Raw genomic sequence first — 26,343 nt, forward strand, 5'->3', positions numbered from 1 at the left:
AGTACCCACAGAAAGCCAGATACACAAAGTGGTACATGCATCTGGAGTTCATTTGCAGGGCCTAGACCCTGGCATACCCATTCTCTCTCTCTCTCTCTCCCTCTCCCTCTCTCTCTCTCTCCTTGCAAATATATAAATTTTAAAAATTTCAAAATGAATTGTTTTTAATAAAATTGAAGTTCAAAAACTACTTATTGAATTAATAAATAATTATTAAGTGTGCCAAAGTACTCCAATAGCTAGCTACTTTATGGTATTTCTTACCAGCAAAGAAGTCTACACAGAAAACCAATAACAATCACAACAGTTTCTCTTTAGGAGCCTCAATTTTTCCAGCTGCAGCGAGTGACACTGTTATCATCCATAACCCTATGAAGCCAATAGATGTGGCTCTCCATAGTTTGGCACATGACCAGCTCCATCTCATACCCAACTTTGAAGTTACAAGAAATATAAGATAGGCATTGTCAGTATACAGAACAAGATGGCACTGCCCACAAGTGCAAATACAGAGCACCCAGCTCTTCGGTCATCTGAAAATAAATGCCCTCAGTCTGACTGCTCCTCTGTTATTCTGCGACTTTTGCCTTTCAGCTCTCAGCAATCAGTCTACAGGTTCCTGGGGGAGACCAGACAGTCTTTCAGCTCCTGCCTGGTTTCCACACATTCCCTCTCAGCCCCCTGCTTTCCCCACAGTCAAATCCCTGGATGCTCAGCCACCCTGAGACCCTGTGGAGTGGAACATGGGCATCCAGCCATCTAAGCCCACATAACCTCCATACGCATCATCTATACTGTAGGAAAACCAGGCTTGGGCTTGGATGTGCGAACTTAGCCCTCAGAATCACAATTGTTGGAGAAGGGAATAAAGGCCACATTGTCTGAGGACAAAGGTCAGAAACCAGGACTCAGGTTTGGGCCACCAAAAATAGGTTTATTAATGATAGACCAATCAAAAAAATATTTTATTCTAATATATCCAACTGTTCACAGGCAATCTCTCTCCCCTTGTCAGCCTATACTTCTCATTCTTTTCACTATCTTTTATACCATCTTAATGGTTATTTAAATATTACCTCATTATGTGTCAATTGGATAGTCAGTTGGATAGATATTTTGAGAAATGTTTCTTAATTCCAGCAATGTGGCTCCAGGAATTCTCCTAGATTTCTTGACTGGAATTTCCATAAATATTGATCAAATTGCTATCATTATCACATGTATTAATCAATTTTAGGATATTATGCCTCTTGATTTATTTTCTATTTATTATAACTTCAGTTTCTGAAAGAAGCATGTTATTTTTTTTTTTCAGGCTATTAGCCAAGTTTCTAAAAGCCCTCTCTTTAAATATTGTCAAATCCCTAATGCTAACTGCAATGAAGTCATTTTCCTTCTAATTGTCACCTAATAATGTGATGGTGGACCCTTGATCTACCAGAGACCCACCACCCTCTCACCTCTTCACGCCTGGCCCAGTCGTATGAAGTCTTGCTCCTATCAAGCTGCCCTCATAATTCAGCCATGGCTTATCTATTATGCACTTTCCCAGATAGTCATGTGCTTTCTGTAGTGCAGGTCAAGGAGGAGATCCCACTCGTATATTCATGATGGCAGCTGGTATAAAGTGTCATAATGTGACTCCAAAGAACAAATCAAAGGTGGAAGGGATGGCTTAGCAGTTAAGGCGCTTGCCTGCAAAGCCAAAGCACCCAGATTTGATTCCCCAGGACCCACGTTAGCCAGATGCACAAGGGGGCGCACGTGTCTGTGACCTACAACCTTGACCACAAGGTTAACCATTGTTAGGGGCCTAAAAAAGTTCCAAGTCAGATCACCTCCTGTCCTTCTAGGCCAAATGCTAGCCTTGTCAGTGGTGGGCTTTTCTGAAAGATACCCAAGGAACAGGAAGAGTCAAAGAACACCAGGAAGAGAATTTACCAACCATAATTACTACAATCTTTGTTTGCCCTAAATAGCCACCAATCTCCCTGTGCCCTAAATAGCCACCAATCTCCCTCTCTTTACTGTTAATGAAGCAAAGGAGCACAAAATTATTTCTAATTTGGAGGAGCCAAGGGAGTCTGCATGGGCCATTAGCAGCAGAGAGCTTCATTACTAGGGGAGGAAGTCTCTCCCTGAACTTCTCATGGCTTTATGTGCAAGGAATCAGGAGGCAGCCAGTCCGTTTTAAATGTTAACCCTTTACCATGGCATCAGCAACAGTTCCTGTGTACAACCACAATGAGACAAAGCTGCAAATCCAATGCCTCGCCTGTCACCTGGGACTGCTTCATCTTGTTCTTTTCAACCCAGGGACGCCTTCTTTGAGGAATACACTATCTATTGGCCAAGATTTCCAACCAACATTCCGATTCACCATCCTAGCTTGCTGGGAAGTTACATGCTTTAGTAGCCATGGGCTGTGTAGAACCCTTGAATGTATACGGCCCACAAAGGATTTGTTAGGTAATCCACAATGCCAAGGGGGACGGATACTAGCTCCCTGACTTGTGTTTACTCCAAGTGTGCTTTTCTCAAGGGTCTGTATGTCTGTTAACAACAACAAAAACAAAGTCTGCATTGAACTCTAAATGCTCTTGATTCCAAATAAATGAGAAATAAAGCCTGTATAATTACATATTTTCTTGGCTAGACATAGCATAATTGCTAAGTTCAAATGATGCTACAAGCAACTCCTGGATATTTATGCTTAATGCACTCATGTCCATATTTTAATGCAGAAAAAGGACAAAAATCAAAATTTTGATCACTGTCAACACTTGTGTGGCATGGTTTTATTTTTTATTTATTTATATTTATTCACTTTGTTTTAGAAAGATAGAGAGAACATTCAGAAAAAAAAAATACAGAGTAAGGCAACAAGCTAAGAAAGGAAACTAGAACACTCAGCCTTTCCCCAAACTTTTAACAACTCTTAAATCACCAGACATGATAGAAGTGATCATATTCTAATCATATGACATAAGAATCCTTGTGTTTCTGGAGAGCACGCCCCACCAAAACTGATTGCAGAAGAACCCAAGAACGCAACTTCCTCCGAGGCAGACCTCTGTCACATGAGGGCACTGCCTGGAGTAGCTCCTCCTCTTTGAGCCTTATGAAGAACCACCTGTCAGGCTCCCCTGGATAGTACTTTCTACACCATGGTCTTCACATCCTCTGAGTCTAGATGGTTAAGCTTCCCAAAGAAAATACCATTCTTGAAACCATGTAGCCAGAAAGCAGCCAACTCCTTGTCAGGAATACTGAACACAAAGGTGGATAGGCACTAGGTAGGAAGGTGTACCCAGATACCAACCTTTTCTGTTATGTGTGTACACCTAGTGCTCGCCGTGGCTGGGTGACGGTAACTTATAAGCACCTGTCTTCCCACTCCCTGCTCAGTTACAGTTTCAAATAAGTGAGACGGAAGTCTATTCTCCATCAAATTAAGCCACAGCTACAGATTGAAGACTTTGGTTCTGGAGTGCTCGCTGTTAAACTGGCATGCCACTGTAGCCTTTGATAATTTGTTAAACGAAATCCTCAGGCATAGTATTGATGGTGTTCTCCAGTTCAGAGTCCATTATGCCTTTTTTGGGGGGTTTCCTATTTTACAAGGCTGTAATCTCTGCTGTCGAGAGGGGGTAACATGTCCTGAAATCTTCCTGTCTCACAGTGTGTCTTGCTACAGAACTGAAAGATGTCATTAGTGACGCTATGCTTATTTATCCCTAGGAAGGGGCGCCAGGTGGTCATCAGACGGAAAGCTAGGCCACGATTTCCATTTGAACTCCTCTTCCCTTCTGCATGCATGGTGGCAGGGGGTGCCTCATACTTAGAAGGCTGACACATTAAGAGCAGCTACACAGGTAAACGCTGAACGTGAGCACGACAGGAGAGGATATTAAAGCAGGATCTAAGAACCAAAGCCATCAACAAGAACATTAACCTCCTCTCTCCCAGAAGCAGGATGACAAAGAAGACAAGCTAACGGGACGCCTCCATCACAACCTGGGTCCAGACTGATTCCAGATGCTATCACCACCAGGGAAATATTGCTGGATTGGCATAAAATCATGTGATGATTGGATATCCCTTCATTCAAGGAATGATATTGTTACATTCGAGTACATTTAATTCCCTACTAGCTGGTTCTCATAAACATGGAAATCTACAGCATTTAATTCAATTCACCGTATGCCTATATGTTGTTTCATAAATAACAACAATAAAGTACAGATTTTATTAAGACAGGATTTATTGAGCATCTATTATATGTCAGAATAGTTTTTGTCAAATAAATACTATCATACTCCTTTCCCTGTTGTGAGAAGCAAAGGGAGGTGAAGTAAATGGTCCATCAGCATTTGTTGTTTTTAGTTTTCTGTTTTGAATTTTTAAAATATTTTGTTTTTATCAGAGAGTGGGGGAATTCTTGCTACTGCAAACGAACTTCAACTGCAGATGCATGTACCACGCAGTGCATCTGGCTTTACGTGAGTGCTAGGGAATGGAACCCAGGCCATTAGGCATTGCAGTCAGGTGTCTTTAACTACTGAGCCACCTATTGGGCCCCTTTATTGTTTTTCTTGTTAATAGCCATTCTGACTGGTGTGAGATAAAATCTAAAAGGGGTTTTAGGGCTGCAGAGATGGCTTAATGGTTAAGGAGCTTGCCTGCAAAGCCAAAGGACACAGATTCAATTCCTCAGTACCCATGTAAAGCCTGATGCACAGGTGGTGCATGTGCCTGGAGTTTATTTGCAGTGACTAGAGGCCCTGGATTCATTCTCTCTCTCTCTCTCTCTCACGAGCAAATAAATAAATAAATAAATAAATAAATAAATAAATAAATAAAATGTTTTAAAGTGCTTTCAATTTCCATTTCTATAGTGACTAAGAATGTTGAACATTCTTTTTAAATATCTGCTGGCCATTTATGTCTCTTCTTTAGCGCCTCTGTTCACAACAGCTAGGAAATGGAATCAGACTAAATGTCTATGAACTGATGACTGGATAATGAAAATGTGGTACATATACAAAATGGAGGTTTTTCTGGTTTTTTTTTTTTTTTTTTTTTTTTGGTTTTTTGAGGTAGGGTCTCACTCTAGCTCAGGCTGATCTGGAATTCACTTTGTAATCTCAGAGTGGCCTCAAACACATGGCAATAACCCTACCTCTGCCTCCTGAGTGCTGGGATAATAGGCATGAGACACCACGCCTGGCCACAATGGAGTTTTATTCAGCTATAAAGAAAATGAAGTTATGAAATTTATAGGAAAATGAATAGACTCTATAAAATATATGTACTGAAGTAAGCCAAGACTACAAAGGCAAACATTGCACGTCCTCTCTCATATGTGAGTCTTAACTTTCAATGCTCACATGCATATAAATAAGGGGTTAGGAAATTAAGTACAGGTTATGATTGGAGATAGAAGCACACAGAGAGGAACAAGAGGTAGTGAGGAGGGGAGAAAGGAAGCATGAAGTATGAAAGCAGGAAAGAGGCTAAGTTGGGAGGTAGGACAAAACAGAGAGGTGCCAGGAAGAAAGAGAAATAAAAAGAAATTGTATGCAAACACCATAATGGAACCCAATTCTTTGTATGCTAATGTCGAATTTTAAGAAGTTAAAGTGAAAACTAAAAAGGGGAAGGAAAATGAATGAAAGGAATGAACAAAAAATCTTCTTTAAAGAGGAGAGTTTGGGCAGAAGTACCCTGTGAGGGTGGATAATGCTACTCTCGGGAGCAATACATTGTTATAGGAAAACCCCAGTGCCTGAAGGATGACACCTCCCAGTTGGTTAGGACACTAAGGACTCCAAACGATGAAGGTTATTGACAATGCTCTTAGTTGCCCATGAGAACCAGATGGTAAGACTATTGCTGAAAACACCACGTGCAGCAGTTTTTAGGACCCTGAGAAAGCAAGCTGGGATAGAGCTGGAAGCCTGTTGGTTAGCTATCAAAATACTAGAAAGTGCTGTGCAGGCTGCTGGGGAAGAAAAGTCCTCAACAGTCTTACCCAGTCGTGGACACTGCAAGCCACACAACTGTCTAGATAGACAACATGTGCCCACTGGTACAGCAGTAGCATGATTGTCATGGGATGACCAGCTAGTTAGCGATTGTGCCCCTGCCACAGGACAGAATTCATCTTGCCCTGAAAACCCAGTCCAAAGCCTGTGGCTGGGAATGTCATCGGCCATAGGAGGGGAGCTTCTACAATTATTTAGCTAAATGGATATCTTGTGCCTACCAAACTGCCCTCTGAATACTTATGCTTATGCCCATAAATTCGTTCTGCTTTCACCATCAGTTAGAGAATCTTCTTTATGCAGATGGTGGACTATTGGGGAAACTCAAAACTTATCAAAGTGTTGAGAGTAAGGATCTGCTGCATGTTCGGCACTAAACAGAACACCTCTATCTAGTCCTTCAAGGCTCAGCCAACATTGTAGAAGAGGGGAAGAAAGAAAGTAAGAGCCAGAGGAGAGGGAAGTGCGCTTTGAAATGCTAACACTGTCTCCCAGATGTGACATGTCAGATGTAGTGACCTCACAGCAACTGCCATGACTTGCACAAGACCTGCACATTATTGGGTCCACCAACACTTCATCATGGATTACAGAGGAGGATAAAAAAGGACCAAACTAGAAGGTGGACTATTTGGAGAGAAGATATGACTCAATGGAAGAATGACAAGAAAGGAGAATAGGGGTTTAAACTAAAATATATATATATATATATATGTATATGCAAAAATATATGTAAAGGTAAAATATAGGGGCTGGAGAAATTGCTTAGTGGTCAAAGCACTTGCCTGTAAAGCCTATGGACCTAGGTTTGATTGCCCAGTACCCACATAAACCAGATGCACAAGGTGGCACATGCATCTGGAATTAGTTTGCAGTGGCTGGAGGCCCCGGTATGCCAATTCTCACTCTCTATCTTCCCTCCCTCTCTCTCAAATAAATAAAAGTTGAAAAGTATGTGTGTGGCTGACTAAAATGCACTCTAATAACATAGAGCATGAAACCAAGAACTGACAAATAGGATTGTATGAATTTAAAAGCTTCTGCACTACAACAAAGGGAAGAGAGAACCTCTAAGGAGAAAAGAAGTCTTTGCTGACTATACTTCAAACAGAGGATTCATATCTAGAGTATATAAACAACTACGAAAATTAAATAACAAGAAAAAAATTCATCTACTTAATAAGTGGACAAATAAAACTGAATAGAGCTCCCACAAAAGAAATGGATGATAAATATATGAAAAAGTTCCACATCTTTAGCCATCAAGGAAATGCAAATTAAAACAGGCTTGAGACCTCACCTCACCCCAGTAATAATGACTATCATCAAGAAAACAAATGGGGAGCTGGAGAGATGGCTTAGCAGTTAAGGTACTTGCCTATGAAGCCAAAGGACTCAGGTTTTATTGCCCAATACCCACATAAGCCAGAGGCACAAGGTAGCACATGTGTCTGGAGTTCATTTACAGTGGCTGAAGACCCTGCAGTGCTCATTCTCCCTCTTGCTCAAATAAATTTTAATAAAAATTTATTTCAAGCCAGACATGGAGTCACATGCCTTTAACACCAGCACTCGGGAGGCAGAGGTAGGAGGATCACGGTGAGTTTTAGGCCAGCCTAAGACTACAAAAGGAATTCCAGGTCAGCCTGAACTAGAGTGAGACCCTACCTCAAAAAAAAAAAAAAAACAAAAAACAACACAGTAAGACAAATCAAGGCCTTGTTTCACCACCACATGTTGGGAGTTTGGGGCTCCTATCACTTTCAGGATTGTATCAATTTTCAGGTGACTTGGGAGCTAGTTTTTGAGGCTTCAGTATTTGTCAATGGGCCCATCATAAAAGCTTAACTCAGTACGGACTCCCAAATCTTTTCTGAAATTATGTGATGAAAATTCCTCTGATGATTCAGCAGGCTGATGTCCAGAAAAGTTGTTAGGGGATCTGCACAACTGGATCCTCAACCCCAGTACCAAGCTCCTGTCCCCTCCAAAGGAAGGTTTATCCCCAGCCCCAGGCAGAAGTGAAAGGACCTTGAGGGAGACCGAAGGTGGCCTTCCCTCCAGGCAGAAAAGGGGTCTGCACAGAGAGCAGGAGTTATCTCCTGAACAGAAGACATTCCCAGTTTGAAAGGAGAGAACTAAGTGATGCTGGCGTCAAGGAAAATCAGAGCGAACTAGGAAGTGTGCCGTTCAGATGCAGTCTCTACATTTCTTGTGAATGAGATCCTTCTGAGAGTGTGCAAATAGGGAATAATTATCACGAAAAGTCAATTTAGGCCTCAGTTTTACACTGTTCTTTCACACTCATGATATCATGCAGCACACAAGAAAGCTATTCTGTGAGGCTAGACTGTAGAGCAATAATTATGAATAACCTCTATATGTTTTCTGGGGTGTATTTCTAGTCTCATATTTTTGTGTGTGTGTGCTAAGGATCTCTTCCAAATTCGTCACTAGCAATATATAAGGAATCTGCATGGTTTGAATGTAGATGAATGACTTCATTATACGTTGATTCTTTGATTTGGGCCAATGAAACAGACACCAGGGAGCTTCATTCCCATGTGCTTCAGAAGTCTCAAGTCTGAGATGAAATACAATAATATGAAAGGATATAAAGACAGTACAGGGCTGTTTTGTTAGAGTGTAATATTTAGGGTAGATTATTTGATTTTCTAGTTTTCACAGAATTATAATATAAAGATAATTTACCGTTATTTTGAGCTTAGTAGCAAACAAATGTGTAGACAAACTGATTTGAAATTGGCCTATTTTAAAACAAGAGAGAAAACAATAACAACAAATGCTGATGAGGATGTGGAGAAAGAGAAACCCTATGTACTCACTGGTGGTGGGAATGTGAATGAGTGTGACTACTATAAGAATCAGTGTGGAGGGTCTTCAAAACACTAAAAATAGAATTAGCATACGACCCAGTCACACCACTCCTCATTATACATCTAATGTACCACAGAGATACCTGCACAGCCATATTTATTGCTGCTCTATCCACGGCAGGTAAGATGGAATCAGCATACATGCCCATCAACAGACAATGGCTAAAGAATATATGGTACATATATACATATATATATATATAATGGAATTTTATTCAGCTGTACAAATAAAATAACTTATGACATTGGCAGGAAAATGAATGGAGGTGGAAGTTATTATGTTAAGTACATCAAGTCTGACTCGGGACAACTCCCACATTTTTTTTTTTTTGTCTCAAATGCATAGTCAATGTTTTAAATGCTCATGTGGATATGCATGCCCTCTATGGCTTGTTTGTATTTTTGTCACAAATATGCAAAAGTTTATTGTCTTTAAACATGAAATCTCTTGTAAGAAAAAGAAAACACCTCACAGGAAAGGAAGGAAAAGCCAAGAATGAGAACAGGTGATTATAGAAAAAAGATATACCATCAGCAATAGGAAGTTTGAGTTTATACTTCCAAAAATGTAAATGCCCATATGACTACCTGTGTCCTTTTCTTTTTTTAAAGAAAAGTTTTCATTTTCATACATGTATATACTGAGACTCACTGCTGCTTCTGTGGTTCCAATCAAAGCATAGAAATATAATGAAGTCACACATATACATTCAAACCACATGGATTCCTTAACTATGACTAGTGACAAGGTTCGAAGAGATACCTGGCATCAAAAATAAAACAACGTAAGAAGAAAAACACATCACAGAACTCATACACGAGTTATTCAAGATTATTGTCATGTACAGCCTAACCTCACTGTGCAATTTTTACGATATGCAGAATGTATTTTGACCATAGGCTCGGCCCCTTACATTTTGGCCCTTGCTCACTCACCCTGTCCCTGCTGAACCCCTTCTTTCTAACTAGTCTCTCTCTGCACCTTTCTATTTTAAAAAAATATATTTTATTTATTTATTTGAGTGGGGGAAGAGACAAATACAAGAGAGGAAGAATGGGTGCATCAGCGCCTCTAGCCACTGCAAACGAACTCCAGATACATGAGCCTCCTTCGTGAATCTAGCAGTATATGGGTACTGGGGAATTGAATTTCGGTCATTAGGCTTTAGAGGCAAGTGCCTTGACTCATGAGCCATCTCTCTCACCAGCCTCTCTATTTTAACATCATTTTTTTTTTTGCCCTACTCCATCATGCATGACAGTATCCTGAGGATAAGCTCAATATTAGGAAGCTCTCACGCAGGTAACCACAGCTGCTGTGAAGTCATTAATGCAGGGGCCACTTCATGTCCAGAAAAGAGCATGCTCTTGATTTCTCTCTGCCACCTCTTCCCTAGTGTGGCAAAAGCCTTGCAGGATATGACAGAGATGTCCCACTTAGTGCTGAGCACTCAATAAACACTTATTCTCAGCAGGTTGATGAGTTGTGAATTTCCTTAGTATTCTACACCACGTACACACCAAAGTGTGTGTGTGAGAGAGAGTGTGTGTGTTGAAAGTACAAAGAAGACCATGACAGGGAGGGAAGAGATTTTAAGAGAAGAGGAGAGGGAGATACAAAGAGAAGGAAACAGAATACATGTGTCATGAAAACTGAAAGGGGAACTACAAGAAGGAAGGAAGGAAGAAAGGAAGGAAGGGAGGGAGGGAGGGAGGGAGGGGACCAAGAAAAAGGGTGTGGAAGGACAGGGGCAAGGTACAATAATATGTCTGTATGAAAATATCATGATAAGCCTATTACTGTGTATGGTTTTTTTTTTTAATTTTTTATTTATTTATTTGAGAGCGACAAACAGAGAGAGAAAGACAGATAGAGGGAGAGAGAGAGAATGGGCACGCCAGGGCTTCCAGCCTCTGCAAACGAACTCCAGACGCGTGCGCCCCCTTGTGCATCTGGCTAACGTGGGACCTGGGGAACCAAGCCTCGAACCGGGGTCCTTAGGCTTCACAGGCAAGCACTAAACCGCTAAGCCATCTCTCCAGCCCACTGTGTATGGTTTTTAAGTAGAGACAGGTGAGAAAGAAAAAGAGAAAAAAATACAGAAGCCCATGTTTAGACAACCATTTTCTATATGTGGGATTATAAATACCCTGATAAGAATAGGAATAAAGTCATTGGTACCCTATTGTCATACTGAGTTTAAAATGGGTATAAAACACATGAATGCAGGCCTGAAGAGATGGCTTAGTGTGGTTAAGGTGCTCATTGGCAAAGCCAAAGGACCCACAGTGTGGGAAGGAATGTCCAGAGACAATCCCCAGCCCCCAACAATGATTTACAGCTGCTGCCCTAACTCACAACCCACAACTCTGTGGTTTAATTCCCCAGGATCCACGTAAGCCAGATGCACAAGGTGGCACATGTGTCTGGAGTTCATTGGCAGTGGCTGGAGACCCTGATGTGACCTCTCTCTCTCCCTTCCTCTTTCTCTCTCTCTCTCAAATAAATAAATAATGAAAATACTTAGTAGCAGAGGCCAGTAAGTTGAAAAGGAGACATAAAGGAAAGAGAAAGGAAGGGAGGAGGATACTTAATAGGTTGATATTGCATATATGTAATTACAATGATTGTAATGGGGAGTTAGTATGATGGAGAATGGAATTTCAAATGGGAAAGTGCAGGGGTGGGGAGGGAGGGAATTACCATGGGATATATTTTATAATCATGGAAAATGTTAATAAAAAATTTTTAAAAAATAAAATAAAAAATTTAAAAATATATATATTTTTTGAGCCAGGCGTGGTGGTGCACGCCTTTGATCCCAACACTTGGGAGGCAGAGGTAGGAGGATTGCTGTGAGTTTGAGGCCACCCTGAGACTCCATCATCAACTCCAGGTCAGCCTGGGCCTGACCTCAATAAACCAAAAAAAATTTTTTTTTGAATTTACAAAAAAGAAAAAAGACAGAGAGAACTTATAAATGAGATCTAGAAGAAACCTCGCCCCCCCTCTCTCACATACACACAAACACACACACACACACACACACACACACACACACACGCCTCCTGACAATACTGTTCTTGTGAGTGGTAGTACATAGATGCAGAAGAAATTATTTACATAAATTTGGAGACAGATGAATCCAACAACTTTATGAACGCTGTCATTATTGGAGGACTTCTCAAGAAAAATATCCGCTAACAAGCTTTTCTAAAATGAGGTCCTCACTTAGACATCATCACCCTCATCTCCTCAGGAAGACTAGCATTCACAGGATGAGGCTGGTAGAACCCGAAGCTGTGGCTCCTGCAGAAAGCAAGTTTCCAGACAAGGAAAAAGACAGCGATGTGAGACGCACCTATGCACATGAAGCACGAGGTCATTTTAACAGATCACGAGCCCAATTCTGCCTTGCACAGGGCGGCAGTTTGCTCTCCATCCAAACATTAATACTATCACCAACTAATCACCAACTACCAGTATCTATGCTTCTGCCAACCAAGCTGCTGGCTGAATCCTGGGTACCTAGAAATCTGACATACCGCAGGTGCTGACACCAGCCAGATTCAGAAACAAGGAAGTGAGGTCCAAACAGAAAGGGAGCTCATCTATGTCCAGGAACTTATCTGTACTGAAAATGAACTAGGAAGGGCACCTATGCAAAAAGAGAAATCACACCCCAAGGGCTCAGATTTTAGTAATGGTGGTGAGGCTGGCTTTGTTTCCCCTGCTATCTAAAGCCTCACTCCCTGCCCTCTGGGGACCTCTTGCTGAGGGAGGAGAGAAGCAGTTGAAAGTGAAGACCATGGTGCTTGCCCAGGGGCAAACGGCACCACAAATTAATCCTTTCTCCATGAAAAGCGACAAAGTTGGTATCTACGCTGAATTCAAATTGCTCATTAGCAGTGACATGCTCCTAATGAAGTTATAATGCTCTGGGACAAAGATCAAGGCACTGAACACAAATAGCTAGGGATGAAATGACAGAGGGTAAAATGAGAAGGGCCTTGGCTCAGGGCAGCCCAAAGGTTAGTGTGAATTACCTGGGCTTCCTGATTCAGGACACCTGAGGAGCAGCTGAGAGATGACATTTCCAAGAGCGTTCTGGTGGTGCTGTGAATGATGTTTTTGAATCCTGAGCTCTTAAAGCTTATCTAACCCCACTGCCTAATTCTAGAGATGAGGGCAGGAGGGCCCAGAGACTTAGGACTGGAAGCAAGCTGAGGTTTCCTATATACTAATTTGAATCAAGTTAGTATTCCTCCACAGGTCTATGGATTGGTCTGAAAACTGTAAATAGAAGCTTCAGGAGTTGGATAATTGATACTTCTAGATTTCATAATACTAAAGAGGTTCTTAGGCTGGGTGTGGTGATGCACGCCTTTACTCCAAGCACTCGGGAGGCAGAGGTAGGAGGATCACTGTGAGTTTGAGGCCACCCTGAGACTACCGAGTGAATTCCAGGTCAGCCTGGGCGAGAGTGAGACCCTACCTCATAAAAAAAAAAAAAGAGGTTTCTAGGACATGGGATTTTCTATTTTAAAACCCAAAAGATTTTTTGAAAATCCACAGTGAATTTTTCACCCCACTGGGAATAATTTTTTTAATATTTAATTTTTAGTTATTTAGTTATTTGACAGAGAGAAAGAGGCAGAGAGAGAAAGAGAGAGAATGGGTGTGCCAGGGCATCCAGGCACTTCAAATGAACTCCAGACACCACCCTGTACTTCTGGCTTTATGTGGGTCCTGGGGAATCGAACCTGGGTCCTTGGGCTTTGCAGGCAAACACCTTCACTGCTAAGCCACTCCTCCAGACAGCTACTGGGAATATTTTGAGTCTATTCAGAATATAGGATGACGTTAATTATCTTTCTGACTTTGTCAGAACCCAAAGGGTGAGATCCTGACTTGCTGCTGAAGCAAGGACCTGAGTATTCTGCTCTGGAGACCTCAAAGATGAGATGCTGTGACAAGGCGGAGCTCTGCAGAGCCATCACCAACACACTGGCAGGTGTTCCCCAGCCCAGCAAGGTATCAGAGTAAACCAGCAAAATTAGAGTGCTACAAGCATCTCCAAATAAATGTAATAAAAGTACATACAAGCACCTAAAGTTCCTCTTAACTTTGTAAATATACTTCAGGTTCTTCTTTAATAGATAACACAGGACATAAATCACTAACTTTCATAAATCTCAATATTCCAGAAGGCCATTTTTGTTTTGGTAAGAGCACTAAAATGACAAAAAAGGTGGGGGGCAGGCTACATTCCAGAGAGAATGAATAAAAAGTTATGCTCTGCACAAGTAAAATTAGAAATGAAAATATAGGGCTGGAGAGATGGCTTAGCGGTTAAGCGCTTGCCTGTGAAGCCTAAGGACCCCGGTTCGAGGCTCGGTTCCCCAGGTCCCACGTTAGCCAGATGCACAAGGGGGCGCACGCGTCTGGAGTTCGTTTGCAGAGGCTGGAAGCCCTGGCGCGCCCATTCTCTCTCTCTCCCTCCATCTGTCTTTCTCTCTGTGTCTGTCGCTCTCAAATAAATAAATAAAATTAAAAAAAAAAAAAGAAATGAAAATATAAGCTTCCATCATTGTCATTTCACTCAGTGGGATTGGGCCCATAAATATTTGATAGAATAACAAATAGTTTGGAGAGGAGAAGGGGAGGATTTCGGAACTATTCGAAGGTAGCTGAATTATCAAGCCTCCCAACGCAGCAGGACAAGATGTTGGTTCCATGTGCATTCAAAGCACAGAGTTATTACAAACCTGGCCACAGAGATCCTCATTCTCTAAGTGCTTCCCTGTTCCACTAAGTAGCCAATGTGCTCTGACTGAATTACCTGGGTTAATATTCATGGAGTCAGGACACTGATAACAAAGGAAGGAAATAAGTGCGGCTAAATATATACAATGCATTTGAAATAGGTAAAGGAGAGAACCCTCGACACTCAGCCATCATTACCTGGAAATTAAAGAGGGCAGAAGCAATCTTATTATGCATTATAAACAGCCCAGCTGCTGACTTAATGGTAGTTTGAGTAGCATGACCAAGGAGTCCTTGCTCCAATATTAATAGGAAAGGTATTGTAGGAATCCAATAGTTCATGAAATTAACAAGGAAAATGAACCAGAGGGAAGCAACCTGGCAAGTAATAGGAGACATCAGCAGTTGCTTCCCCAGAGCATACCGAACACTTTAAAAGAACTTGGGGAGATAACATCTATATAAATGAGGGTGGGCATTATTGGAGGTTTTAATAACACTGTCTGTGTAAATGTTTCAGATTCCTTGTTGGTCGCAAATCTTTTTTATCGATAATTTTTTTTTAAACTAAGAACATACTTTGGAGGTGGGGGGATTTTCCACTAACACCAGAGCTCCTCATAAACTCAAGAAACTTGAAGGGAGGGCTGCAGCGACCATTGAAGGACCAGATCATGAGGTAGAGAATCAAGTGGACCAGAGGGAGAACTGGAGCCACCATCTACAGCCTCCCCTCCGCCACCACCAGCACAAGCGCCAGCAAGCACCAGAGACCTGGGGAAGGGAGCTCACAGCACCCAGCACCTACGATCAGAGCAGCAATCCAGCGACCCAGGCAGCCCACTTGAACCCACAGTGCACCAAAGAGGGACCCAAGCAGGAGCGCAGCATAACTGAGACAAAAATCATCTCAAAAGGTAACTGGAATTACACCAAGTCAGTACCCGCCAAGTACGTACTTTGTAAGGACACATCATGTGTCGTTACCATCCTTTCCCTCCTCCCTGCCCCCTTCCACAGGGACCCTCCTCAGTGGGGTTGCTGGTATTCCTCACCCCTAGTCTTCTAAGGAAGAAGCTGTTCAACTACAATGTGAATAAGAGGTCATAGGCTCTGAGTCTTGGACCCAAGATGTCAGTTGACAGCTGCCATCTGAGTCAGCCTAAAACCTCCATAAATTGATGATTTTACAGTTTGAAGATGGCTGCCACTTCACTGTTGTAGAAGTACATACTTCAACTCATGGGAGAAGCTTTCCTTCTATAAGCTCAGGAGCCTGAATGACAAGGCAAGGTGCTAGAAATAGTTAATTCTCGGCTGGAGTTATTACGCAGTGGTTACAGCACTTGCCCATGAAGCCTAAGGACCCATGTTCTATTCCCCAGGACCTACATAAGCCAGATGCACAAGGTGGCACATGTGTCTGGAGTTTGTTTGCAGTGGCTGGAGGCCCTGGTATGCCCATTCTCCCTCTCTCTCTTTCTCTCTCTCTCTCTCTCCATATATATATATATATATATATATATATATATATATATATATATATACACACACACACACATATATATATATATACACACACACACACACACACATATATGTATGTATATAATCTGCCCCCTCTCTCAAACAAATAAATAAGGAAAGAAATAGTTAATTCTACTTACAAACCAATAGACATACGATGAAAGAGAACACCTTCCCCACAGACACTGCCTGGGACAAGCTGACTGAAGCTGGCATTGGCCGAACATGTGGATGCAAGGGTTTGCATAGAAGCAAGAATGTGACTTCCATCTTGCCCAGACACAGACCCATCCAAGTCTTCCAAAACTGCTGCATGAGGAAAGGGAAATGCTACCACATTTGAAGAGTTTGTGAACTTCAACTGCTGTGTCATCACAGAAAATCCACCTATAAATGAAAAGACAAGACTGCTGTTACATCATGATACATGACTGTGACCACAAAAAGCCACTAACTTCATTAAAGTTCTTTCAGATCTTTAGTTTGAACATAACATAGTTTTATAATTCATTCATTCAATCATGCATTCAAGACAAAAAAAATTCACTAATGTTCCCTGTACGTCAGCCTATGTGTGCTAGAGATATCGAAGGTGTCAAGAACAGCACTGATTGACCTAGTAATCAGGTAGCCTGTGCTTTAGAGCAATGATTTTCTACCAGAGTGATTTTACCCTCCAAAGGACATTTGACACTACTTTTGAACCATTATTTACTGTTACAACTCAGGAGTCGGTACTGCTATTGGAAACTTGTAAGTACAGCACAAAGATGCAATTAAATTTCCTACAGTGGGGCTGAAGAGATGGCTTAGTGGTTAAGGTGTTTGCCTGCAAAGCCTAAGGACCCACGTTCAATTCTTCAGGTCCCACGTAAGCCACAAGCACAAAGGGGCACACGCATCTGGAGTTCGTTTGCACTGGCTGGACGCGCCGGCACACCCATTCTCTCTCTCTCTCTCTCTCTCTCTCTCTCTGTGTGTGTGTGTGTCTCTAATAAAAATAAATAAATCTTTTAAAAAATTTCTACAGTGGACAGGACTGTTCACATAACAACAACAACAACAAAAAGACACTATCTGGTCTATAATATCAATAGCACCAAGAGGGAGAAATTCACCTAGTGGCAAACAGAATCATCAAGTATGAATTTACTAAATACTAAGCACAAAAGTGGTTCTGCTCCTGTCTTCCACTTTTGCCTTTTGTTCTTCTATGGTGATGTCAGAATCACCACTAATCATACCTATTATTTTGAGATTTACACTTTAAACATTTACCTTCAAAAATAACATTCAATTAATCATTAGTGTGAATAAGATTATTAATAACACATCTTAGCCCTAAGTCCCTAACACAACCACCCCTAGCAGGCCAGATGCCCAGAGAAAAAGCTACAGCACTGATTGTTTAGTGCCCACATCTTTATCATTAAGAGAAACACTGAGTACATGATGTACAATATATACATACATTACCATGTTGTTTTGTGAAGTACATTAACAAATATAAACATTTTTTAAAAACTGGAAAGAACTTACACATAGCAGATCTCACATTTTTATTCTGCACATGGATAAAGTGCATACAGTGCATTTAGTCATGTATGAAATCCTTTACAATCCCACTTACTGACATGTACAGTGTTTACCTAATATCTTAGCCACTTTCTTCTCTTTATAGTTTGGTAATATTGGTCTTTTTTTAAAAAAATTTCCCAAGCAAACTTGGTCTATAGAATCTCTGCTTTGTTTATAATACATAGAACTTTTCCCCATTTCCCTTTGAAACATCTATTTGCCATGTGTAATATTGCTCAAAAGTCCCCTTTATGAGACAATACCATCCCTTGTTTCTTCACCGACCGTGGTCACTTCTCCAGGATTCTATTGTAACCATAGAATTACACATTTTTTTAAAATAATAAGGACAGGAACAATGTACTTGTGATTCCTTAAGTAAAACCTGTAATGGATACTTTTAAACATGTATTGTTGGCCAACATCAGCCAGTAAAAGAGATTATTTTTTCAATGTCTTATGAAAGAGTGAAACTATGCACTTTGGTTTGATAACATGAGGCATTGTTATTCTGATATTATTTTACAATCTTAAACTCAGATGCTCCCCACAAATAAAAAAATTGTAGTTCTACATACATAAAGAAAAAAATGTAAAGTGGAGACTGGCTGATTATTCATTTAATTAAAAAAAAACAAACAATTATCTAAATTGGTGATTCAAACCACAAGAGCATATTTACTTGAATTACTTGGTTTGGCTGTTTACAAAGCTCAGATCAACTAGATTGCTTTTCACCTTGGCCCATGGGTCCTCAAGGTATTTCCTACCACTCTGAGAGCGGTGGTTAACAAGTAAGGAAGAACTCCCATGGTTTTCTCCTGGCATGCATCACGGCTTAAGCTGTTGAGGAAATCATTAAGTACCTGAACTCTGGCTCTTTCAGGAGAGGTTTTATGCAGGATAGGTTAAACCCATATACCTATCCATATCCATCTAACTTCACCTATTGATTTTATCAATGAGCTTCCTGCTAGACACCAAGCTCTTTGCTGTGTTCCAGTAATACAGCTGTGAACAAGAGAGCTTCTATCTTTCTATCCCCTTTATCAAGCTGAGTCTAGATAAGCCACAGTCACACAGTGACAGAATGTGATGATTACCATGACAGCAGAGGAACAGGAGCAGTAGGCGAGGCTTTGGAAGCAACTGATGTCCTCTCAAATTTCTTTCAGGAAGTTTGAACAACTGTTTTTACTGATGCAATCTTGCAACTGAAGGAAATATTGACTCACAAAGGCTTTGCCACTGTTTGTCATATTCACCCAAGCACTGGTCATATTTACTAACTGTCCTGTCTATTCAAATTTACCTTGTCCTTGGGAACAGCCAGAACAGGTTCTGATGGCCACACAGTTGATGAGATCAAAATTAACGAAAGTAGTGTTAGAAACCATCAGTTCCCATCTTTTGGGAGTTTTGATCCCAGCTGACATGCATAAATTTCCCTGTGATTAACAAAAACAAGGAGAGAAAAGAGAAAAGAAAGCAAGAGAACTAGTTAATAACTACACAAACAAAATAAATAACAATAAAATTGTAAGAAAGAGACTGGGAGAAAATACTTGCTAATTATAATTCCAAAAAAGAACTTATATCTAGAATTTTTTAAATGACCCATTGAAACACAATAAAGTAAGCAATAAAATTAAATTCAAGGAAAACAAAAAACATGTAAAGGACATTTCCTAAAAGACTATATGCTTGACAACTAATCTCATGGAAAGAATGATCAATATCAAATAAACAAGTGCAAATAAGACACACACTATGTATTAGAGTAGCTGGATTTTTAAAGGACAATAACAAGCACCTTATTATTCTGTATTGACTGTGAAGAAATACTTTTTGGAGTTTACTTCTCTGCATTTTAACATATTATAAATCTGTGTGACCACCACTCTCACAATCAAGGCACACAATGATTAATTATATCACCCCCAACTCTGTGGCAGTTCATCTTCTAGTCACAACCTCTTCTCACTCCTGACCTCCACCATCCTCTCACTATAGTTTAAAACCCTCAATAATTACATAAGTGTGATCATATGGTATGTAATATTTTGGGACCATCTTCTTTCATGTTTAAATGCATTTGGAATTCACCTAACTTGAATGTATCAGCATTTTCTTTTGTATTATATTCTGTTTATAGATGTGACATAGTTTGTTCATTTGTTGGCTGAAAACCATCTGAGTTGTCCTCCAAATTTGGTGATTAAGATTGAAAATGTTGGGCTAGAAATATGGCTTAGGGTTTAAGGTGAGAAGAGGTTGTGATGAGAAGATGAATTGCCACAGAGTTGGGGGTGATGTAATCATTGTGTGCCTTGATTGTGAGAGTGGTGGTCACACAGATTTATAATATGTTAAAATGCGGACAAGTAAACCCCACAAAAGCATTTCTTTGCAGTTGGTATAGAATAATAAAGTGCCTAAAATGAAATGTAACTACTTTTAATATTTTTCTATAAGAATCTGTTCTACAAATCTCATTCAATCAAGGTGTTGAAGCTTTGTTGTCTTATAGTTAAAAAATAGTCATACAATTGCGAATCACTAAGGTTTTCAAAAGCCTCCAACAAGAAAATGCAACAAATATCAACAAACAGTAGAAAGGAAGCCCAAAGAAGATGAAGTTATCATAAAAATCAAAGGAAAACAAACATTTTTATTAATAACTGCCGAGAAGTTAAGCATATTGCATGCATAAGTAAAAACATCTAAAAACAAATTGCAAAAGGTGAAAAAACTTGGAGAGTAGAAATAAGAAATTCCATTTTAAAAATGGAGAATGTATGCCAGGAAGTAGGAAAAAAAGACAAAGACATGGAAAAATCAGCAAAAATTAAGATAAGGGGCAGGACAGATGGTTTAGTGGACAAAGTGCTTGCCTATGGAGCCTAAGGACCCAGGTCCAATTCTCCAGATCCCACATAAGCCAGATGCACATGGTGGCACATGTGTCTTGAGGTCGTTTTAGTGGCTAGAGGCCCTGGTGTGCCCAGTCTCTCTCTCTCTCTCTCTCTCTCTCTCTCTCTCTCTCTCTCTCTCTGTCTCAAATAAATAAATAAAAATAAATCTTTTTTTTTTAAAGAGTTAAGATTAGAACAGGAATCCACAATGTCCAATATCAAAATAATACACTTTTACATAAAAGAGGAGACAACTGTCAAAGAAGTAGTGGAGCAAATCTTAGAAGAGAGGTGTTCAATTTTTGAAACTAAAATGTTATACCCAATAATTATTAAAACCAACAGCTACACAAAGGTACAGAATATTAAATTTCCAAAATCAGTGCCACAGAACAAGGTTTCAGAAGCTACCAAGGAGGAAAAATTAACTTATATAGAAAAACACTCATAATCACAGCCTCTTAGAACAATCTGCCCATCCATAAGACTAGAAGAACAGTAGACTATTGACTTCAAATTTTCAGGGCAAAGTTAGCTTTCACCTGGTGTTCCGTAACAAATGATATATCAAGAAAGAAGTCTTTTTTATCTATTTATGAGTGAAAGGGAGAGAGAAAGCATAGGTGTGCCAGAGCCTCCTTCCACTGCAAACAACCTCCAAACATAAGCACCACTTTGTGTGTGGCCTTTAAGTGGGTACTGAGGAATCAAATCCAAGTCATCGGGTTTTACAAGCAAATGTTTTAACCACTGAGAAACCTCTTCAGCCCCTTGAAAGACAAGACAAAAATCTCCAGGAAGCTAGTTAAGACAAATTCTGGGACATACTATGAAATCCTTCTCATAATCTGCTGGTGCAGGTATAAACACTTTGGACTGTGGCTTGGCACTATCTGTTACAGATGAAGGGATAGACTATAAGCCAGTGATTTGAAAATTTCATATGTTTTTTCGAAATGAATACATGCACATAGACAATAAATGGAATACAGAATAATGTTTGCAAAAGATAAGCAAAGTGAAGCCCTATAAACAATCAGATGTCCATCAATAGTGACATAGCTTGAAAAATTGTAATACAGGAGTTATAGGTAAGATGGAAGATTAGAAGTTGCCTCTCTGTGAGTCAGTGAAGGGAAAGACTCACAGTAAAGATAAAGCAAAGAAAAGGGAAGAGGAGAGAAGAGGAGAGGAGAGAAGAGGAGAGGGGAGGAGGGGAGGGGGAGGGGGGAGAGGAGAGGGGAGAAGGGAGAAGAGAGAAGAGAGAAAAGAGAGGAGAGGAGAGGGGAGAGGGGAAGGGAGAGGAGTGGAGAGGAGAGGAGAGTGGAGGGGAGGGGAGGGGAGGGGAGGGGAGGGAAGAGAGGAGAGAAGAGAGAGGAGAGAGGAGAGAGGAGAGGAGAGGGGAGAGGGGGAGGGGAGGGGGAGAGGAGAGGGGAGAGGGGGGAGGGGAGAGGGGGGAGAGGGAGGAGAGGGGGAGAAGGGGGAGAGAGGGAGGGGAGGGGGGAAAGGGTGGGAGGGGAGGGTGGAGGGAAGGGGAGGGGAGAGGAGAGGAGAGAGAGAAGAGAGATGAGAAGAGGCTATATTCCCAAAACAGAAACGGAGGAGTGCATGAGACAACCATTCCTTCCTGGGGGATTATAGTCAGCGAATAGTGGGAGGTATTTTCTGAAGTAGTATAACCATTGGTAAAACCCACATGAACAGGTAAATAATCTACCATGGTACTCATGCAGTAAACCCTAATTAAACCCAGTGGGTCATGCCCACATGCAAGAAAAGAGGGAAAAGGGGAGATATCTAAAGAAGAGGGACTAATTGGAGAGAAGTGGTCAGCAGGATGGAACGGAGAGTGGACTCAAGAGAAGGTAATGGGAGGGAACCGAGTTCAAAACACATTACATGCTTGCATTAAAATTGTCAATAAATTTAAAAAATTAATGTAAAGGAATAAAAAGCTAAAATGTCAAATATCAACAATTCCTATAGTAAACTAAATATATACAATCTGATGATAAACTATGTGCCAGGCTGGAGAGATTGCTCAGTAGTTAAGGCACTTAACTACAAAGCCTGATGACCTGGTTTCAGTTCCCCAGTATCTAAGTAAAGCCAGTTTCACAAAGTGGCACATGCATGTGGGGTTCATTTGCAGTGAACGGAGGCCCTAGTGCACCCATACACACATTCTCTCTCTCTATCCTTACAAATAAATAATTAAGTAAATGAAATTTAAACATATGTGTTGCATAGAATACGATGGAAGACTGAATAATGTGCATAGTAATAAATTATTACAACACAGAGACATAGATAAAGCTCACAGACATTATTTGCCAAAGAATCCAAGCACAATAGAGTTATGTGCTCCATGACACTGTTTATACTAGGTCCATAAGAAGAGAAATCAGCCCATATCAGGAGAATCTGAATCGTGATTCCCCTGTATCCACAGCTGTAGGTTGGGCTGGACATGGAATAGGAGTAAGGGCTATACAATAGGTAGTGTTTTCATTTTTAACCTTAGTGGTGTATACCTAATGGGTTTGTTTTATAAAGCCCACTGAGGGATGGAGAGATGGCTTAGTGGTTAAGGTGCTTATCTGTGAAGCCTAAGGACCCACGTTCAACTCTCCAGATCCCACATAAGCCAGAAGCACAAAGGTGAGGCAAGCGCAAGGTAGCACATGCCCACTAGGTGGCACAAACATCTGGAGCTCAATTACAGAGGCTGAGGTCCTGGGGCACCAATTCTCTCTCCCCCTCTCCCTCTCTCTCTTTCCCTCTTTGTCTGTGTCTGTCTGTCACTCTCAAATAAATAAAAGTAAGCCAAAAAATTTTCTTAAAGTAGCAGAGGATGATAAGGTAAAGAAAGTAGACAAAACCACTGAAGGTCCTTGAGCGACTCAGTAACGTTTACAAATACTGACGTATTTTTCACATGACTAAGATGAACAATATTAAAAATTTTTAAGCCCAGTAACTAAACTGTCTAAACAGAATGAGTAACTTTGAAATAAGAAGGCATAAAGGAGATACAAGGCAAGACAAACCAAGTTAGAAAGGAGAAACAAAGAAAACTGATTGCAAAGGGAAAGTACAAAATAAGATGGTAGAAACAAAAAATGCAAATAGATGGGAGACATCAGCACGGATGGTAATTGAAACCATGAGAGAAAATGAGATTTCTCCCAAGGGGAGCAAGTGCACTGAGGGGGGATGGGACAATGCAGCAGAATTTAGATAAACAAAAAGATGAAAGGTCTAGATTAGGGTAGACAGATCCACAACTGCAGATGGGATGTAAACCTTTGAGGAAGAGGAGGGAGAATGAAGGATTCCCAATACACTGGTACCTGTCTGAGAAAGGTATTTTTAATTCACATTTTATTACAAACACATATTATTTTTCATATATTTCAAACATATAATAAATTAAAAGCATAGGGAATCTTCTGTTAACCCTCTATCCAGATCCAATAACTGCCATTATAAACTTTGCTACTTTTATATGTTGACTCATATGAAATTTGCAGACATTATATCACAACTAAACACATAAATGTGTATCACCTAAGCATGTGTCTTATATGACCAAAATACTATTATCACAACTGTAAAAAACTCCTAGAGACTTTTTAAAAATATCAAATTCATTACAATAGCAACAAAAATGATAGCAAGCCCACAGACAGTGGAAAGTAGGGTGGACACAGTTTGAATCTGAACCAACATATTTGCATATGTAAAAGGGGATGATGATTATGCAAAACACCAAAACATCAAGAATAAGTAAACTTGGGCTGGAGAGATGGCTTAGTGGTTAAGCGCTTGCCTATGAAGCCTAAGGACCCAGGTTCGAGGATCGATACCCCAAGACCCACGCTAGCCAGATACACAAGAGGGCGCACACATCTGGAGTTTGTTTGCAGTGGCTGGAAGCCCTGGCACACCCATTCTTCCCCACCCCCCTCCTTCTCGTTCTCTGTCTGTTGCTCTCAAATAAATAAATAAAAATAATTGCTGAGCCAACCAAGGTTTACACAGCAGTTCTTCACCAAATCTGTTTTTCCTGAATAGTAATATTATTCTACCCAACTCAACATAAAGATCATGTTGGGGTATGAGAGTACCAACGAGTATGCTTCAAGGGAAAAGATTCCCTTCTAATAGTAAGATTCAGCAACTAATATTTACAAGATTCACTGGAGGATATGAGTGACTGATTCATAATGACTATATGCTGTCAATTATGGAGGTGGAAGGTCTATAAAAAGTTTAAAATCTCTGAAGACCTTAATTTCTGAAACTGTAGCATGGATGAAAGACAGAAACTAAAGATCATTTTCAGAGCCAATATAACATCCTCCTTGTTATTTATTTTCTAAACCAACTGATGTCTAACAATAAAATGATTCCCAAATTAATCTAAAATTTGTTAAAAATTAATTGGCATTTCTCTTCTTTGTGTTAATTATCAGATTTTCCACAGCCACTATGTATTTCAAGTCAACCTTATTGTATATGTTTCTTTTTTTTTTAAGAGAAAGAGCAAGAGAGAGAGAGAGAGATGGAGAGAGAAAGAATTGGTATACCAGGTACTCAGCCACTGTAGTCCAACTTGTGTCACCTAGTGGGCACGTGCAACCTTGTGCTTGCCTTACCTTTGTGTGTCTGGCTTAAGTGGGATCAGCATAGTCAAACATGGGTCCTTAGGCTTTGCAGACAAGCGTCTTAACTGCTAAGACATCTCTCCAGACACTATTGTATATATTTCATCTCTCCAGCATGATGTCATAAGACACATGTAAATAGTAAAATGCTTACTATAGTGAAGCAATTATTCTTCATCTAGTATGTCTATCATGTTTGTGACAAGACCAGCTGACATCTACATAGTTAACAAAAATCATAAATATGAAACATTTTTGTTAAATATAGTCCTTGTGTACATTAGACCTTTAGACTTGTTTGAGATTTGAGGGATAACTCAAACACAAGGGGCTAGACTTTCACAGAAAATACTTCAGAATAAAATCATGTATATCTTAGTAAATATTCACTGTCAAAGCTACTTTCCATAATTCATCAAGACTGTTTGATCCAAGATGGAAAGATAGGAAAGGGTCTCCCATATCATGCATGGATGAAGGTTATCATTTTTCTTTTGGGGTTTTGTTTTTTGAGGTAGGGTCTCACTTAAGGTAGGAAGATCACTAAAGTTTGAGGCCAGCCTGAAACTAAAGAATGAGTTCCAAGTCAGCCCAGGCTAAAGTGAGACCTTACCTTGGAAGAAGAAAAAGAAAGAAAGAAAGAAAGAAAGAAAGAAAGAAAGAAAGAAAGAAAGAAAGAGAGAGAGAGAGAGAGAGAGAGAGAGAGAGAGAAAGAAGGAAGGAAGAAAGGAAGAAGGAAGGAAGGAAGGAAGGAAGGAAGGAAGGAAGGAAGGAAGGAAGGAAGGAAGGAGGGAAGGAGGAAGGGAGGAAGGAAAAGGAAGGAAGGCAGCAAGGCTCAAGTGGTTTTCATTTGATTTTACAAATAATAGCTCCATTTCTTTACCTATAAATTCAGTCTTGATACATCATCTTTTAGGATGTATTTAGCTATGAAATTGTATA

At 40.3% G+C, this 26,343-nt stretch overlaps 1 protein-coding gene across 6 annotated transcripts in view; it reads right to left on the minus strand.

Annotated features, from left to right (window-relative positions):
• Positions 1 to 26,343, minus strand: part of Pkhd1 (PKHD1 ciliary IPT domain containing fibrocystin/polyductin) — a 507,380-nt gene that overhangs the window by 233,960 nt on the left and 247,077 nt on the right. For all 6 annotated transcript variants that reach the window (XM_045156516.1, XM_045156514.1, XM_045156512.1 and 3 more), the window contains 2 exons: positions 19,129 to 19,264; positions 16,379 to 16,625 (listed from right to left, as the gene is read on the minus strand). In XM_045156516.1, the coding sequence (XP_045012451.1) occupies positions 16,379 to 16,625; positions 19,129 to 19,264 (383 nt within the window). The remainder of the gene's footprint in view (positions 1 to 16,378; positions 16,626 to 19,128; positions 19,265 to 26,343) is intronic.

Source organism: Jaculus jaculus, chromosome 8 (assembly GCF_020740685.1).
Source record: "Jaculus jaculus isolate mJacJac1 chromosome 8, mJacJac1.mat.Y.cur, whole genome shotgun sequence".
Classification (NCBI taxonomy): domain Eukaryota; kingdom Metazoa; phylum Chordata; class Mammalia; order Rodentia; family Dipodidae; genus Jaculus; species Jaculus jaculus.